The sequence below is a fragment of the Balaenoptera borealis genome, assembly GCF_965194805.1.
Source record: "Balaenoptera borealis genome assembly, chromosome: 6".
NCBI lineage: Eukaryota > Metazoa > Chordata > Mammalia > Artiodactyla > Balaenopteridae > Balaenoptera > Balaenoptera borealis.
The window spans coordinates 51542197-51560113 of record NC_138863.1 but is presented as its reverse complement, the minus strand read 5'-3'; the positions used below and the strand labels follow the sequence as shown (position 1 = coordinate 51560113).

At 34.7% G+C, this 17917-nt stretch overlaps 1 protein-coding gene and 1 long non-coding RNA gene across 7 annotated transcripts in view; one reads left to right on the top strand and one right to left on the bottom strand.

Moving 5' to 3' along the window:
- Positions 1-17917, top strand: part of LOC309631332 — a 639135-nt gene that overhangs the window by 206157 nt on the left and 415061 nt on the right. The gene's annotated exons all lie outside the window — the stretch shown is intronic.
- The window catches only part of PDE1A (phosphodiesterase 1A), a 359806-nt gene that overhangs the window by 72173 nt on the left and 269716 nt on the right, over positions 1-17917 (bottom strand). For all 6 annotated transcript variants that reach the window (XR_014246179.1, XR_014246180.1, XM_082397534.1 and 3 more), the window contains 4 exons: positions 13313-13379; positions 10239-10355; positions 9253-9393; positions 1387-1487 (listed from right to left, as the gene is read on the bottom strand). Coding sequence is in view for 4 of the 6 variants with exons in the window: in XM_082397534.1 (XP_082253660.1) it covers positions 1387-1487; positions 9253-9393; positions 10239-10355; positions 13313-13379 (426 nt within the window). In the remaining 2 variants the exon portion in view is untranslated. The remainder of the gene's footprint in view (positions 1-1386; positions 1488-9252; positions 9394-10238; positions 10356-13312; positions 13380-17917) is intronic.

Sequence of the window (17917 nt, the reverse complement as noted above, 5' to 3'; positions counted from 1 at the left end):
CTAGAGAAAGCCCACGCGCAGCAATGAAGACCCAACACAGCCAAAAATAAATAAGTAAAATAAATAAATTTTTTAAAAAAAGTATCAATATTGGTTCATCGATTGTAACAAATGTACCACACCTGATGCAAGATGTTAACACTAGGTGAAACTGTGGGGTTGGGGAAGGAGTATGTGGAAACTCTGTACTTTCTGTTCAATTTTTATGTAAACCTAAATCTACTCTAAGGAATAAAGTCTATTAATTAAAAAAAAATGAGCAAACAAAAAATAACTGGGTTTAGTTTTCCCTCAACAAGAATAGAGAGCTCTACAGTAGTTCCAGAAAGAAACCAGTCTCTCGACTTACATGTCCATCTTAAGCATCTCTGACTAGTGAAAGACAGAAATTCAGGATCCTATGTAAACAAGTGAATTGGATCCTGATGGGTCTTAAACCAAATTCTGTTTCCCGGGTGCTGAAATCTCTTTGCAGCCAAAAAGAGCTTAGAGCCCCTTTCTATTATGGACTGAATCGTGTTCCCCCAAGTTTATATGTTTATAGTCCTAACCCCAGTACCTTAGAATGTGACTGTATTTGGAGATAAGGCCTTTAAAGAGATAATTAATGTTAAAAGAGGTCAAAGGGTGGGCCCTAATCCAATATGACTGATGCCTTATAAGAAGAGGAGGAGACCCTGAGGTATGTTCAAGCACAGAAAAAGGTCATGTGAGGCCACAGCAAGAAGTCAGCCATCTGCAAGCCAAGGGGAGAGACCTCAGAAGAAACCAAACTTGCTAACACTTTGATCTTGCATGTCCAGTCTTCAGAACTGTGAGAAAATGTCTGTTATTTAAACCACCCAATCTGTAGTATTATGTAATATTCCTAACAGACTAATACACCTCTACTCTGGTATTTTGATTCTAATAACTGCCATTATCACCATAATTAAAAATCCAATTTTCTAATTATTTTAAATTTAATATTGCATGCTAACCTGGAAATTAGATTTCTTTGATCTTTAGATTATTTTCAGAAGTGGAACTTCATTACTTTCAAATATATAATGACACCAGACTGATGCCGTGAACAATAATGTTGTAAGATTTGTCCCAGTGAATAAATGTCAGACTTGTGTGATAGTTTAGTGCAAGTTCTGGGCAAAGAAAAATTATCTTATACATTTTTATGTTCTTTAAATTGTTAAATATGCCACCAAAATACAAGATTCTTGATAAATAAGAGTTGCTGATTGAGGTGTTTCAAGCTTAAGGCATTTTGCTAAAATCCATTCTTATTAGACATCTTCATTATTATTTTGAAATCCTCTTAAAAATAAGTAATATTCAGAAAAATAAATTTCAAGTTTTAACTTAGAAAAGTTAATCCTTTATCTAACTTACCTTGTCTGAATATGAAAGTTGTTTGTAGTTCCTGTATGCTCATAATCATGAATGGCAGCGGCAAAGACCATTGCTAAAATTTCCAGTTCAGTGAGCCAGTGCTATTAAATTAAACAAAGATTCCATCATATCAAAAAGCAGAGTCAATGTTGTCTTTCTACAAAATAAATATTTTCATTGTACACAGTATAAATCAATATATAAAATTGTTATATGAATTTTAAATAATTTTTTCCCTATTTTACCTCCATTAATTGTGCATAATGGATTCTTCATGAGGCTGATGATTGTTTCATGGCTTGTTAATTTAAAAATTCAGACATTATAATTTTCCTTGCTAATTGGAAAAGAAGTAATTTTCTATGATTTAAAAGGTGAACTCTAAATGGATTTTGAATTTACAGCCTTACCAATTTGGGTTCTCATGAAATCATTTCAGTTTAGTGATTTTTAACATATTAACTCATACAACACTAAAATGTCTTTTAGCACAACTTTTGTAGAAGACCCTACTATTAGAAAATTTTCCACCTGTGAGTTGAAAATATTCACTTTGGTCATTAGAGAAACTGAACTTAGTTTTTATATTTAGAGATTTAGAAGAGTTTCCAAGAATTTATCAAGTTTATTCTTCATGATACATATATTCTATGACTATACAATTAAACTTAATAACAATGAAAGAATAAATGCTTTCACATAAAATCCAGAGCACTGATTCATATACATTGATTTTTTTGTTGTTGTTATCAAGTGGATGGTTTTAATAAAATTTCTCTACTGTTATAAGTCCATTTAGGTAATTTGATAGTTTATTCATTACTCACATTTTGCATAACACTTTAACTGCATTGTTCAATATGATAATCACATATGACTATTTAAATTAAAAATAAATAAAATTAAGTTCACTTTTTCAGTTGCAGTAGCCACATTTGAACTGCTCAGTAGTGGCAAGTGGTTATCTTATAGAACAGTACAGATACAAAATATTTCCATCACCACAGGAAGTTCTATTGGAGAGTGTTGTAAGTAGGTGGTACTTGATGGTAAGAATGGAGGATCCAAAGTGATGTGGAACTTGCTCTTAGTGGTTTTATGCCATACACTTGAAACAAAGACCTTGCACAAAGCAGCAGAAAAATATAAAGTACATGCATACTTGATGAAAACTCACAGAATAGAAGGGCAGATAGGACATCTATTTGGTGGCAGTGGATCTTGGAAGAAGGATGGACAAAGATTGGTAGCTAAATGCAAGGTTGGGAACAGAGAGATTCTAAATAGAAAGAGTAAATATGGAATGATACTATAGAGGCCTGTACGGAAATTGAATTGCTAATAGTACAATTGTGTTGGAGAGTCAAGTGAAGTGAGATTGAAGGTGGAGTATGGGAAAGAATTGATAAGCTACCTTGATTAGAGCTGATGAATTAAGATTTTGAATAAAAGGCAACAGGAAGACACTGTAGGTCCATGGGTCTAACAGTGGAGGTGACACTGTTGAGTCTCATGGTTGCTAAAGGCACAGTCTTATTCATCTTTGCTCCTTTCATATAACCCATCATGGTACTTGGCACATAGTAGGAACTTGACATTTGTCTGTTGAATTGAATTTCACTAGTTTTGCATTTGGAGGAGGTAATAGGGAATAGTGGAAAGAGACTGTGGAATCAGAGAATCCTGATTTTAAGCCTTTGTTAATCCTCAGGCAAACAAGCTATTTACCCTCTTAGGCACAGTTTCCATGAAAATAGAATTAGTGATCATTCCCATGTGGACTTTAAAAGAAATTTAAAGTTTATGTATGTGCTGTGCCTATTACAAGTCTTAATATACAGTAAAATACAGAATAAATGGCATTTTACTGAACTTATTACTTTAAATACATTGTTTAAGGTATTGAATCTGGAAAATAATAATGAGTTAACATATCTTTAGTGATTGCAATTCAAGAATAAATGCCTCACAGTTGGATGACTGAAGCAGAAATAATTTTTAGAACTAAGGAGAGTTGATATAACTAGCTGCACTGTGTTTATAGGTGCATTTAATGGTGAGTCATTAAAAGGAAGGAAATTACCTCATTAAAGGCCTATATTACGGCTGAACTGGGACTGAGCCTCCAATGTCCCCACTGAGACTGTGGAATTAAACACCATGAACTGAATAGCAATTGAAGTTAAACCAGATTTTGTAACCCCAGAAATCCGTTGTTTTAATAAAGAAAATTGTTATTAGAAAAAAAATCACCTATTTTCTTAAGTATTTACTATTGGTTATATTTAAGATTTACAGACTTACCTGTGATTTTTAAAAAGCAATATTCTATATCTACTACGATAATATAGAATATGAAGCTGCAATTGTAAAATAATTAAATTAGGAAATAAGAGATGAATTTTAATTATAGATTATCTCATAAGTATTTAAAATTATTATCTTCATAACTGTCAAAATTGATTATACATGTTTCCTGTTTTTAGTCTCATTAATCTCTGCCTCCTATAAATAGTACTTCCTTCATCAATTCATCTTAATTATTGTCACAGTATAGTCTTAACAATTAAGTTTACATTATAAACTAGTTTGGGAAGAGAGAAACATTGAACATTCACACTTAATTGAAAAATACATCTATTTCATATTAGTGAAAGTAGAATTGGGAGCTGATTTTTATGTCCTTAGTTGACAATTCATTTTACACTGGTGTTGAATGAGAATTCTAACTCAGAAAATGGTCGTTTAAATTCATGAATTTTGTAAATGACTCATGATGACAAGTCAGAGAGAATAAGTCTGAATCATGTCATTCTTCCCAACTAGAACAGTGGTCAGTACATAACCTAAGTTCTTCTGATTCCTAATGGGCAGAAATAAAGGGTTAAAATGAAGAGTCATGAGCAGTGTAGACATTGTGCTTCATCTAAACTGCATTTTGCCTAGAGAATTGCTCAGGTAGACATACTGTAAAATGCGCAGTCCTCAAATTATACCAGAGAGAGGTATTGACTGCCATTAATAGCATGTACAATGTTGATGGAAAGAAAGGAGGAGGAACGAACATTAACTGGACTTTTTAGGTAGCTGGTTTCATTTAATTTTTATAATCACCCTATTTACCATTTACTAGGTAAATGTTTTAAATCTTATTTGGCAAATAACACAGCTGAATCCTAAAGAATTGAATCAACCTGCCAAAGGTCACATAGCTCTCAAGGGGCAGAGCAGGAATTCCAACTAAAATCTGACTGATTCCAAAATTTCTGTTCTTTCCAGAGATCACAATATTCCTTCCTTCTACAGATGACAATAGCCTTCATTATTCCAGGGTGGTAATATGCTGAATACATTCGTCCAAGGTTTCAAAAGCAGAATTTCTAGATAATTTAACTAAATATACTGATAGGTAGAGAAGCTAACAAAGCTTTTAGACTTAGGATGTAATTTTCATATCTGAATTATTTAATGTGTGTGTGTGTGTGTGTGTGTGTGTGTGTGTACGATAGAGAATGTATATGTGTATATGTATAGGCCTGGGAGAATTTTAGGTCAGAAAAATCACATTGACATATTAGCTCCCGGTGTGTCTAAAACGGTGTAATTAACAACCCCTTTAGCTTACATGATAGGTAGGGTTGGACCTTTTTTTCTCTATCCCTTTGAATAGACTGAGGTACTTTACTATAACTTACTCAATATGGAAAGCGAGTATATTATAATAATATTAACATATAATACACATAAGTTAATATATAATATATAAATTAATAATAATTTTTACTAATAGCTATTATGCTTCAGGAACTAGGTTAGGATTACACATATGATATCGTTACTCCTCACTGTTGTACTACAAGGTAGTTAGTATTATTAACCACATTTTAGTGACAAGGGAACAGATATGGAGAGCAAGTGAGCTAGGAAGTGGGGAAGTAGGGTTTTAAATCTGTGTTTGCTTGCCTTGAAAGCCCACACTCTTCCTACTCTTCCAAACACTGTTGTATTGGAAGCCATTTACAAGAACAGAATTTCCATGTAGTTTGCAGAACAGAGACATAGTGGCGAATTTCTGTAGATTGGAGAAAAATTAAGTAATTACAGAGTGTGAGGGGCTATTTCTGGGTGTAGTCAGTGGACTACAAGTTCCAAAGGAATAGTTTTCAAGTTATCTCTTTTTCTTCTACTCTCAGTATTAGAGGGAACACAGTGCCAGGAGCCCTCAAATACAAGTGCTCCCTTGCCAAGGCCATCAGATGATTTCATATTCAAAGAGACATTTGGAAGTGGCTTGGCAGCATTCGGTGAAGCATTTGCTCTTTAGCAAAGGGATCGAGCTACCACACCCCCCTATCACCGTGGCACTACACGGGGCTACAAATTAATTAAGTGACAAAAGGAGAGAGAGGGAGACAGAGGGTGTTCTAGCATCCTCTCTGCACTGCCTACTCCCAGGCCTGAGAGTGTCCCAATATGACATTAACAAACTGAAGGATGATCGCTTCATCCCAATCCCTTTCAGGCAATGGTCCTGCGAACATTTTGCAGGTGACAGGCTGCACTAGTCATCTGACAGTGCTGGGCTGCTACTGGAGTGCTCCATAAATGTCATGCTGATAAGACCATCTTGAAACAGCAGGAGATAGACTAAAACACTAAAGTAAGTGACCCTGTCTACTCCATATCAAATCCTAGGGGTTTCAGTTAAATGGATATTTCTGTAATGCTTTGTTTTTTGTTTCAAAGAACCAACACATTCATATGTATGAAAATTAACACTCTCCTACTACCATTTTTTTAATCCAAAGAAAAGCTTATTAAAATAACTTGCAAAAAACTCTCAAGCTGGCAATGTAACCTAGTTTTGACAAAATAGTCAATAAACTGAAAATTCATTTTGCCTTTCCTTTCATCATCAATCACAAAATTTCTCATTAGTTTAAATGTATTTTCCCGATCCTGGACAACACTGACAGTCTCCCACCCGACTATTTTTGTAATGGCCAAACTAAGGGATAAGTAAAGAGTCCATCGACACTTTTTTTGGTAAAGGATGAATAAATTTAGAAATGTTTCTAAACCAAACCTGCTAAAGTAGAGTGAAGTTACATATCTCAAAAAGTGACTATGTGATCTTTACTAACAACTTTAACTTTCTAAGAGTCATGCCAGGCTGGGCCAGATTTCCCCAGTCTTCCAGAGAAGTTGGAATGACTTGTTAGATCCTGGAACAAGTCTTCCTTGCAAGTCTGAGGGTAAATGCACATTGTAGATTTGCATTTCTCTATTTACCCACCAATATAACATCCCTCATCTGTTCAATGTCACCTTCAGAACAGAGGTTCTGAAGCTGAACTAGGAGTCTTTTATTTGGTTCCCTTTACACTTGTGGTACTTAAGCAAAAATGTATTTCAAAACAAAATCCTCGTTTCCTACCAGCCTGGAATGGCATATATCTTCTGGTTGTACTTCATAATTAAAGCAGAGATATTTTTTTATACCAAAGTAGGCATTATTTTTCCACTCCCTTTTGTTCTGAAGAAACTTAATTAGTTCAGTTTCTGTTCCAGACTAACACTTAAATATTTCATTTTTCAGTTAACTTTTCAAAGCCACGGAATTCAGGAAAGAGGAAATGCCAAACACTTGAAATGAAAACCACCTCACTATCAGATTTAATTCCAAGGCCTTAGAAAGGAAAAGCAACTCTAACCAGGAAGATGTTAAAGAAACTTTTTCAAGTGTTAACAGCATCTGCAGCTGTTTGTCAGGAGGCACTTTGTTTTTCACTCTAATTGCCATGTATATCAAACCAAATGAAAACATAGAGTTCAAGAAACAGCTCTGACAATGAAGACTTATTAAACCAACAGAGCTTTAAAATAATTTGTGTGTATGTGTGTGTGCACACGCACACATGCTAGAAAGAGAAACAGATAGAAAGTTACATATACTACTTTAAAAAATCTTACAATATTCCGAAGCTACATCTTTGAAAGTTTGAGTTTCTACTTATTATTGCTAAGTTCTACTTCCTCCCTTTAAATGTCAAATCAGACTCCTGGAATGAATGGTGAGTAAACTTCAACCAAGGACCAAGTTCAGCCATGACTGCATTTGACTTGGCTCGATGGGCACATTTATATCTTAACTGGGTGATACCCACATTTACATCTTAAAAAGAGAAAACAAAGGTATAAGGTTAACATCACATATAATTCAGCCTTCTAGAAGGTCACAAGAGAGTCATGCATCAGTGAAGGTTTTTGAGATTTTAACCTCCCCATAGTAGGGATTAACTCCAAAGCAGGTTATATTACTTAGTGATCCTGCCAATATAATGCATATTTCTATTGAATTGGCAGTGATATTCCAAGAAAATTCTTCATTAAAAGCCCAGCTGAGCTCCCAGCTATTAGCCATTATCAACTGCCAGCCATGTGAGTGAACCACTGTGGATGTCTTGCCCAGTGATGTCCTCAGATGTCTTTGACCATAGTTGCTAGCTGGTCACAATCACACAAGAGACCCCAAATGAGAACCTTCTAGTTGGGACCCTTCTAACTACAGACACCCATGAGAAACAATGATAAATTATTGTTTTAAGCCACTGAGTTTAGAGTAGTTTGTTTTGGAGAAAACAGATAATTGGAACACGGGGCAGGAGTAGAATCTGAGCCCAAGGCATTGATGGATCTGCAACATCTTGGAGGCAAAAAAGACGGAGAAGTAAAATAGATAATTTCTTCATTCATCACGTGAGACACCTTTGGATGAATCATAGCAAAGGGATCTTATGTGTAGTAAACCACACACTGGATTCTGGGGGAAAATGTATACAATTATCATCTGTATACAATAAACTTGGGAGAATCATGTACCTGCTACAAGTTTTCAAGATCTTCAGGACTCTACACTGTGGCCCTAAGGGCTTTGTGTGGGACCAGGTAAGGAACACAGTCTCTGGGGCAGAATGATGAGATATGGAGGAGTACTAGTTACACAGATCTGAATGCCAATGAGACTTACCAATAAAAAGAATGTGACTTTTGAAATCTAAACAGGTAGGCAATGTAAATTATGGGGTTTGGTGGACCATTCTACTTATATGCATTTTATGGTACTGCTTCAGCCTAGGTTGATACATGAGGAATCAAAAATGTACTCAGATTCTGGGGATCTCACATGGCTCATACCCTTTTGAACCCATCCCAGTTTGGAATCTTCAGAAGGAAGGACTTCCCGTCCCTTTTTATCTCTTGGAAGTAATCCTATGCTCTAAGACACTACAGAAATTCTAGGCAGTCCCAGACTTCCCAACATCTACTCATTTTTGTCCCAGGATTTGCACTGCTGAACCATTTATTCACTCATCAACTGATTCATTCAAATACAAAGAGGAGGAAGAAGAATTCGGAAAAATCCAAATGAATAATTTCCAAAAACCCCTATTAGGATTTGATTGTAATTAGCAATGCAAACATGTAAAAGAAAAAAAGCTACTGAGGTCAGCTTGGGTGATGAAAGGAGGGGAGAGCACTACAACTAACTTTGATTCCAAAGACTTTTTCTCTAGGTCACTTTTCTGGGGGTTGATACCTATGGGAAAAGGAATTTACAAATGAAAAATGTTACACAGTCCAAATTTTGAAAAATTTGTGGTCTATTTTCATTTGCTTCTGGAGATCTTTTTTCACTGAGTTAAAATATTTTTTGAAAAATGAATATTATAAATAACTCATTAACCCTCAAAAATCCAGAAGATTATTACTTATAATACTTTTTTGAGTATTAAAGAGACAGTGAGAAGGGAACGGAATTTGATGTTGCAAACTAACAAACTTCAGTTACAAAGACTTTCTTACCATGATACCTGTATGAAGCATTATGTAATGCACAGTTTGAGTGACATCAGCTGCATGGATCAAATTGTGATACGGATTTTTGTACTTGCTGTAACCAACTTCTAAAGCTTCTGCAAAGGCAATTAGGCAAGAAACAGGAATCTGCAGAAAGTAACAATTATGATTATATTTTGACCAAAAGAGTGGCACTAAATCAACATGAGCACAAAGATGTTTGGGAATGGGATACATTAGTGAGTCAGATGTGGGCAGTAGTTTCTTGAAGTTAAATGTGGATTGTTCTGAAAAAACACTTCATTAACCTGTCAGTTTTCAATGCTGAGAAGGATTATAACCCCCAAGTGTTTAGTTAAGATAGATGAAATAACAGTCTTACCCATACAGCAATCTTTAAATTTTGTATCTTCCGGAGTCAGATAAGAAGGCTAGTTCTTAAAGGGGTAAAATTTTCCAATTACAACTGTTGAAGTCTAGTTTTTCTATCGGTAATTCAAGGGGGTTAAAATAAATGACCTCCCAGTAAATTCTAACTCTAAAAATAAACACGATTCCATAGATACAGGCTCAGAAATCTGAATCAAATCTGTTGCTGAGATGGCTCTAAGTGAAGTTAATTAGAAACCCTTTCATTTCAATTTAAGAAAAGCTGCCAATAATGGTTCATTCTGCATTTTAGCAAAATCATATTTCTTTAAGACATAGATTCCAATCTTTACATGAGTGTTCTGTGAATAATTCAGGGGGATGTTTGTATCTTGTTGGAATGAGTCTATCATGGCCTTATGATACCCCAGTGGATATATAGAAATGTCAGTGATTTGTAGAGAATGGCTATATCAAGTGGTGAACTCGTCCCCTTAGTTCTGTGATCTGACAACCCAGAAACATTTTTAAATGAATTGATTAATGACCCAATGTTCTGCATTTTCATTCCTATTCAGATAACTCATTCTAAGAGCATTTTACTTTTGTTCCATGTTTCTGACCTTGAAACGGTTGATAAGATCATATCTGGTAAATAGTTCATAAATCATAAACTTCAGACTATGTTCTCCACTTGCTTCATTCAAGGCAAATACATCAAAAGACCATTTATCAACATCCTGTAGGAAAAAAAGTAAATATTTTAGTTGGCAATATCATATGATTCTGTTTCTTTCTATGAAAAAATTCTTGGAAAGCTCAGGCATTGTACATCCAGCAGGTCAGATTTCAGTTCAGCACATCAAACTTCATTTTTACCAGTGTCTGATGTGACAGGGACACTTAGTATCTATGGATCCACAAAAGTGAGGTCAATAATGCTTAAGATCTTCCCCTTAATTCCAAGGTTATCCAATTTGATGCAGTAAACCTGATAACTCTATAACACTGCCCATATTCTTAGTGTCTCTCCAAATGCATGCCATAAATCATTTTCCCAGAGTGGGCCTCATTTCAAGGTGGAATTGCAGGTTATGTGGGTGGTGTAATTGAGAAAGAGGGGGAAGATAGCCCCAATTTATCTTTCCCACCCACCCACCTGCTACACTGCTTGAAATTCTACCATTTAAAAGTTACTAATTTGGTTTAAAGATTTGATATTTTATGTCTTTTTTTTTGTTTTTAAGATGAAGATGCCCTAGAGAGACAGAGTTCTGTCTCTCGGTAGAGTACTACTCCCTTATTACTCACTCTAACAATGGCTGATTCATTTTTACTTTCTACCAGGGCCAGATTGTAAGATAAAGGAAGTGGGTCTCTTGATTGAGGGGGAGGTTAGGAATTTCGGCATTTCAGGCAATTCCCCGGGGAAGTGGTCAGGCCTGTAGGGAAATAGATACCCTAGGAAAGTACCCCCTAACTGTGGGAAAGAGGGCAATGAGCAGGTATATCCAACCACTCCAGCCACCTCAGGATTTTGAGTCAGGTAATTCCAGGACAAAAACTTGCAGAGGGGTCCACAAAATGGACTTGTAGCAAGTGGTATCAGTACATTAAGGAGGTATTAAGTACATCAGTACATTAAGGTGAAGTTTGAGTTATAATAGTAAATAAATCACTGAAACTTAAAAATCTACAGAAATACAGCAGAATCAGTTCTAATGATTATCATAAATTATTAGTAAAGAAGGTCTAGTGTTTGCATACACACAACAGGTTTAGTATTGAAGAGTAATTGGACAACCTTAAAGCTATACATTAATTTTGAATTTGAGCAGGCCCTGTTTAGAACTTCATTCATTTAACACATTTCACAGAGGCCAACAGTACATGCTGTAACATGCTGAAACTAAACTGAAAATCTGATAAAAAGTATCCAAACCATCTCTTAAAACTATTTCTTTCGACAAATAGTAACAATAACATCAAACGTGTTTTTAATCATTTCAAAACACCAGTGAAATATTTTTTGGTTTCCTTGTGTACCTTTGTTAAATTCCTTGCCTTTAGCCCTAATTTGATCCCGAAATACTTGCTTGATGGGTTTGTAAATTTAAAAATCTCTCAAAGTTCTGTTAGAAGGCATTTAGCATCAATAAAGCTCAAAGGAGACCAACAAATCTCATCAAATTCCAAAGCTAACACAGAAGAATTAGTTCAGACTGTTAACAGGCTGCTATTTACAGTTCCCACTAGGGGTTTCCCACTGAGTAAAAGCTTTGCTCTCCATTTTGGGGGATTTTTTTAATCAACAAGGGTGATTTACATCTGTAAACTACTGCAGATGCTTGGCTTTTACTTTGTCATATTGAGAACAAACAAGACAAGGAAGTATCTCAGTAAATTAGAATTATTAAAACATTCTTAACTTAGTGATAATTCTCTTCAAGCTGTTAGTTCATGTTTTCCCTACACTACATTTTAGAAAAATGTTTACATTCTCTCATACCACAATACTCTGTTAGCTGGTTTCTAAGAAAAATAAATAAAAATAAGTAATTTTCTTGCACACAGTTCAGGAAATAATGAGGAAATCAAAATCTCTCAAGAGCCAAGGAGTAATTAATATCTGATAATGTGACATTTCAGTTATATACTTGCCTCTATTATCGCTTTAGAAACATGAATATAAAAAAGTTTCTAAGAAAAACAAACTACCTTTTTAAATGAATAAGATTAAAATCTAATATGCAGCAGAGAAAAAAACAAATGCAAAGGGGATGCTTTAAAGAAAATTAAAGAACAAAAGAAAGCAATATAGATTTAAACTAGGAAAGGAGTTTAATAAATCAAAAATAAAATAACCCAGTATATTCTGTTGCTAGTATTCTTTAAATTTGTGGTTAATACAGGAAAACCACCATAAAACTGTTAGAGGAGACAAAGTTGAATTTTCTACCCAAATTAAGTGATGGAATGAAATAAGGAATGTAGAATGATGAGCCTACAAAATGCCTCTTTAGTAATAAAGTCTAGGAATAGTGTGTGCGTGCACACACACACACATGCAATGGGAACAAGCAAGTCAAAAACTTTCACCACTTCAGATTTTCAACTCTAGTTATTTCTAACACATATAATACTGCAGTTGGGCCTCAGACTAGGGCAGCCACAGGGAAAGCCAGAGACAAAAGATATGAACTTCTTTTTTGTTTCCTTTCTTAATTTTATCTTACTTTTTATATTTTCTTGGACCTAAAATTCTAAACAATTTTACTCCATATAAGTTTTGCCTTTAACCATATTTGACTGAAATATCTTTTTATTTATAAAGCATTCAACTCTTTCATAATATATAGTAACAAAATATGTGTATTCTGACAAGTGCTGGTTCCATCTCAAAACTGAATTCAAGATCCACCTAAATAAAGCATGAAGAAGAAAACATAACACACACACGTGTGTGTGTGTGTGTGTATATGTATGTATTGATATAGTTTGTTAGTGTAAATTGATCCTCATTTAAATCTACGAGTCATGACTTGAAACACATGACATTTTGTAAATGGTTAAAATATTTTTTACATTCCAACATGTAAGCTGCAGCAAAGACCTGTTCTCATTTTCTCCTAGTCCTTTTAGGGAGATTAGAAAAAATGACTATTTGAAAAACTAAAATAATTGAAATTTTTTTTACCTTTAATGTTACTATGACAGCTTCTGGATATGCCAACCCAACCATGTGATAGGATTTTCTGTACATTCTGAAAAAGAAAAATAAGTGTATACGTAAAAATCAGTTACTCAAAGTTTTCAGCTATTTCTTAAGAACAAAGAAAAAATTACCTTTGATTTGTTTACCTTGTATCATGTTACAGTCTCCCTTTGTGGCAACAATGATAACTATTTTCACCGCTTATTAAGCATCTACAATGTGACAGATGCAAATAGTACATTTGCATCACAACCACAAAGTCAGTGTGATTTTAGATTCTATGTGAATAGGTCTTTCCCTAAACGTCATCTTATTAAAAACAGAGACTGGCCTTTGCACGGGCAGCAACAACACCTTTCAGCATGCCACCACGTGCATGACAGCACAGTAGTCTCGTTTTGTGTCTATTTGTGTTCCAAAATTTTCAGTCTGGAAGCTGAATGTCATGGAAATGTTTCCTTTACAGGTGTTTTTTTTCCACAAAATAAAAATTACAGGAGGGAATATGCACTATCATCAGAATTTACAGAGCCTTTTTTTTTAAGTTAAAAATATTGGAGGAGAACATATTGACAAAAATTGCTTAAGTTTGTTCAAATTGTCATTTAATATTGTTTAATAAAGATTATCCAGAAAGAACAGGGTGTTTCTATTTTTATAATAGCATCAAAAACAAAAATATTTTTTATTAATCAGTAATTTGTTGGAGTTTTCCAGCTTCCAATGGACAACCAAGATGACTTAAACTAAATATAAGAAACTCCTCCATTGATTCATGCAAAAATAGAATCAACATGATACCCTAATGGGTAGAAATAGCAATAGGTTTCTAATCAGGACTGAAAGAAACATGGCTCCGCCACAAAGTCCTATGAAGAAAGCATTTAACTGATTATTAATCATGTCCCTTAATTTTTATATTGTTAGTCCACAAGCAAGCTGCCTTCCTAGACTATACTGCAGTAAACTCTCTTCCCAAGATGCTTGGACAAAACCATAATTTAATGATTATATCTTTAATTTATATTGGGGGTCAATATAAGAAATATTAGAACATAAGAAAATATTCTGCATCTTTTATAAAACCACTATGGGAGATACTAACCTTTTGATTCAATGTACCTTATATTAAAAATCCTTAAGATATTACTCAGTTTCTATGTAAAAGCTATCATTTTTTTCAAGATAAGAAAAGCCAAGTAATTCTTCATGTTTTCCTTTTTAATCTTCACTTCTTGGAAGCTCAGAAGTAAAATATTGTATTTACTTACATAGAGACTAGACTTCCTTGATAAAGTATCTTCCCATTTTATTACAGAGACCTTGTTACTTTATTTCCATGTTCCCATTTTATGTTTATCTTAAATGACCTTAAATAATTTTTAGGTGTGGCAATCAGTTATCATAAAAATTTATCCTTATCCTCTATCTCAATTGGAAGATTTCTTATAAGAAAAATACCTGTGTTAATTACTCCACTGAGATAGGTATAATTATTCTAATAATGCAGGGCAAGGAAACTATTTAATCACACTACAAAAGGCCCAGAAAATAATTGCTGTCAGTAATGATATTTAGTTCCTTTTTTTTTTTTAAGGAAACAAGTAGTCTTTTCTATCTATTTGTTGAATCATTACTAAAAAATGGAAGTATGGGGAAAATGGAAGGATGATGGGCAAGGAAATAAAAAGGTCAGGAATAAGAAACCTTAAAAATTAAGTAACTAAATCAGTGTGACTTCATGGCACAAAAGGCAGTATGATGGAGCAAAGAACACACATGCTTTGGATCGCAGGTTAGCCAATCACTAGTGTGACCTCTGGAAAGCTATTTAATGTCAGTCATCTGTAAAATGAGGATAATTACATGCTTTTTATGAAGAGTAAATGATATAAAGGCCTAGCATAATATTATAAGTACTTGATACAAGAAAGCCGTTATTATCAGTGTTACTGTTCTCATCAATACCATTGGCTCCAATTCTGACGTCCTTCAAGGCTCTTTGGACTCAGTGAGAACTTTGATGTTTCTTAGACTTGGATCAGGTTGAGAAATGAATATCCCTGTATATTCTCATTATATGCAATGTAAAGAAAGACAAGGAAGAAGGTTACTCATCCAAGGAGAAGGAGAAACTTCCCCATTATCATTTTCTAACCCTATAATTGGGAATAGCATATTAGGATGAAAACTTAGAAATAGAAAATTAGGATGGAAAATTAGGACTACTCATTCTGGAATCAAATGAATGTGGGAGAAACCTTAATACAGTGGCCTCACACTTGAGTAAATAGTCACTACATTACAAGTTGCTGAAAAAGAATAATGGATTTCCTGTTCTCCTACAGGTGGTTAAAGTCCAGCTGGAAATACGGTAGATTATTTTAGGAAGGTTTTTACTACAGTTACAAAATATAATTCAAAAACTTAAAAAAAAAAACCCCACTATCTTATGCCAGACACAGTGCTAAGCAAGAGACTATTCAGTGAAGAACAAGAAAAATATAAGTGCTGCTTTCATGGGGTTTATTCAGTGGCAAAGAGGGACAATAAATAAGAAATAATATATGATTAAAAACAGCACTAAATGCTATGAGGGAAACCACTGGTTGGGAGAGAGAAAGTGATGAACAGTATACAGAGTAACCAGGAAAGGCCTCTGGAAAGATAGAAAGGGCTAGCCAGAGTGAAGGGTGGGGAAAATCATTTCTGATAGAGGGAATAGCAGGATTACTGGTCCCAAGGGAAGCAAGAGTTTAGGGATATTCATGGAGTTGAAATCACACTAGTGTAGATATTCAGGTAAGGGTGAAGTAGCATTAGATGAGTCTAGAAGGTAAGGGGGCCTAGTCATGCAAAGCCACGATACAGAAGTTGCCATTAATACCAAGTGTAATGGTATATCAAGTGAAATGGTAGAAACAATCAGATGGTTTTAAGCTTAAGAATGACAGGAACTGGGGCTTCCCTGGTGGCGCAGTGGTTGAGAGTCTGCCTGCCAATGCAGGGGACACGGGTTCGAGCCCTGGTCTGGGAGGATCCCGCATGCTGTGGAGCGACTGGGCCCGTGAGCCACAGTTGCTGAGCCTGCGCGTCTGGAGCCTGTGCTCCGCGACAAGAGAGGCCGCGACAGTGAGAGGCCCGCGCACCGCGATGAAGAGTGGCCCCCGCTCGCCGCAACTAGAGAAAGCCCTCGCACAGAAACGAAGACCCAATGCAGCCAAAAATAAAATAATTAATTAATTAAAAGAAAAAAAATTAAAAAAAAAAAAAGAATGACGGGAACTCATTTATATTTTAAAAATCACTATAGAATGACTTGTTTGGAGAGGGCAAGTGAGGAAGAGGGGAGCCTAGTTGAAAGCTATTGTCATATTTCTGATGGCAGGTGACAAAGGCTTAGTTTGGGGTTGCAGGAGTGGAGTTGAGAAAGTGAGTAGGCTCAGGATACACTGGGGTAAGCAAATTGCCTGGACTTGCTGAGGTATTGATTCTTGGGAGGCGCTGCTTGAGAGGACTCAAAAAGACTTTCTAAGTTTCAAGATTGAAGATGATTGTTTTTGAAAATTCAACATAAACATATCTCACTCTGTTTACACACTTACTAATGGGGATTCAAAAGTAATTTAAAAATTTCATTTCCATGTGTTTTTAGCACATTGATTTCTTCAAGACTGCTTGCTAATTTAGTTACCTTAGGTACGTTTTGATATTTCTGCGTAGCATATTAAAAAAATGAAAGTTTAACGTGTCAATATATTTCACAGAATTTGTCTTGATTTTTCTATTTAATGGGAATGGAAATTTAGTTGGTTTACTTTTATAATTTACACTTCTTTTCAGTTTGCCAAGTTCTGCAATATTTTCTTAAACAAAAAAGACAAAATATACATTCCTTCATTAAAGCAAACATGCTCTCTTTTTTCTCTGATTCTCTCACTGACTTTCTGAACTATGATTTAGATGTTTTCGAATTGATATTAAGGAAAATCAATAATGTCATACACTTGCCTAAGTTGTTTTAAAAAATAGGAACATAATTACAAAAATTATTTCTCTCCAGCCCTCTCTACCTCTCTGTTTCAGATTTCTGGTCCCACCTGGCAGAGTTGGGAGCAGTTTATGCACTAGGGGTGGGGGGGTTGTCATCTCACCTAACTCATCATGATTATTATGCTCATAATGCTTATTATGAGGGTTCTTTTATCAAAGCCAACTAGATATAGTCAAGAAATAGTCAAAATAATTTGAATAATCACTGAGTGGTTGTTATTTTGGGTAATATAGTCATAAACCAAGATCCTAGATGCTTCATGTCTTATGGTTATAATACATCTTTAAATCACATCGAATACTTCCTGCAATGCATTGTCATTTAGATTTTTAGAAACCCAAGAGTGCTTCTCATTGTTCTGTTAGCAGAAGAAAACGAAAGTTTATAAAGTTCATTAGAGGTAATGACTAGCGATGTCTGAAGATAAAAAATGATGTGGTCTTCCTTAAATTTAATTTTAGATACATTGATAAAAAATTTCTCTGTTCCTCGATTTTGTCTCAAAAATGTTAAAATAACCTTTTTATGTACAA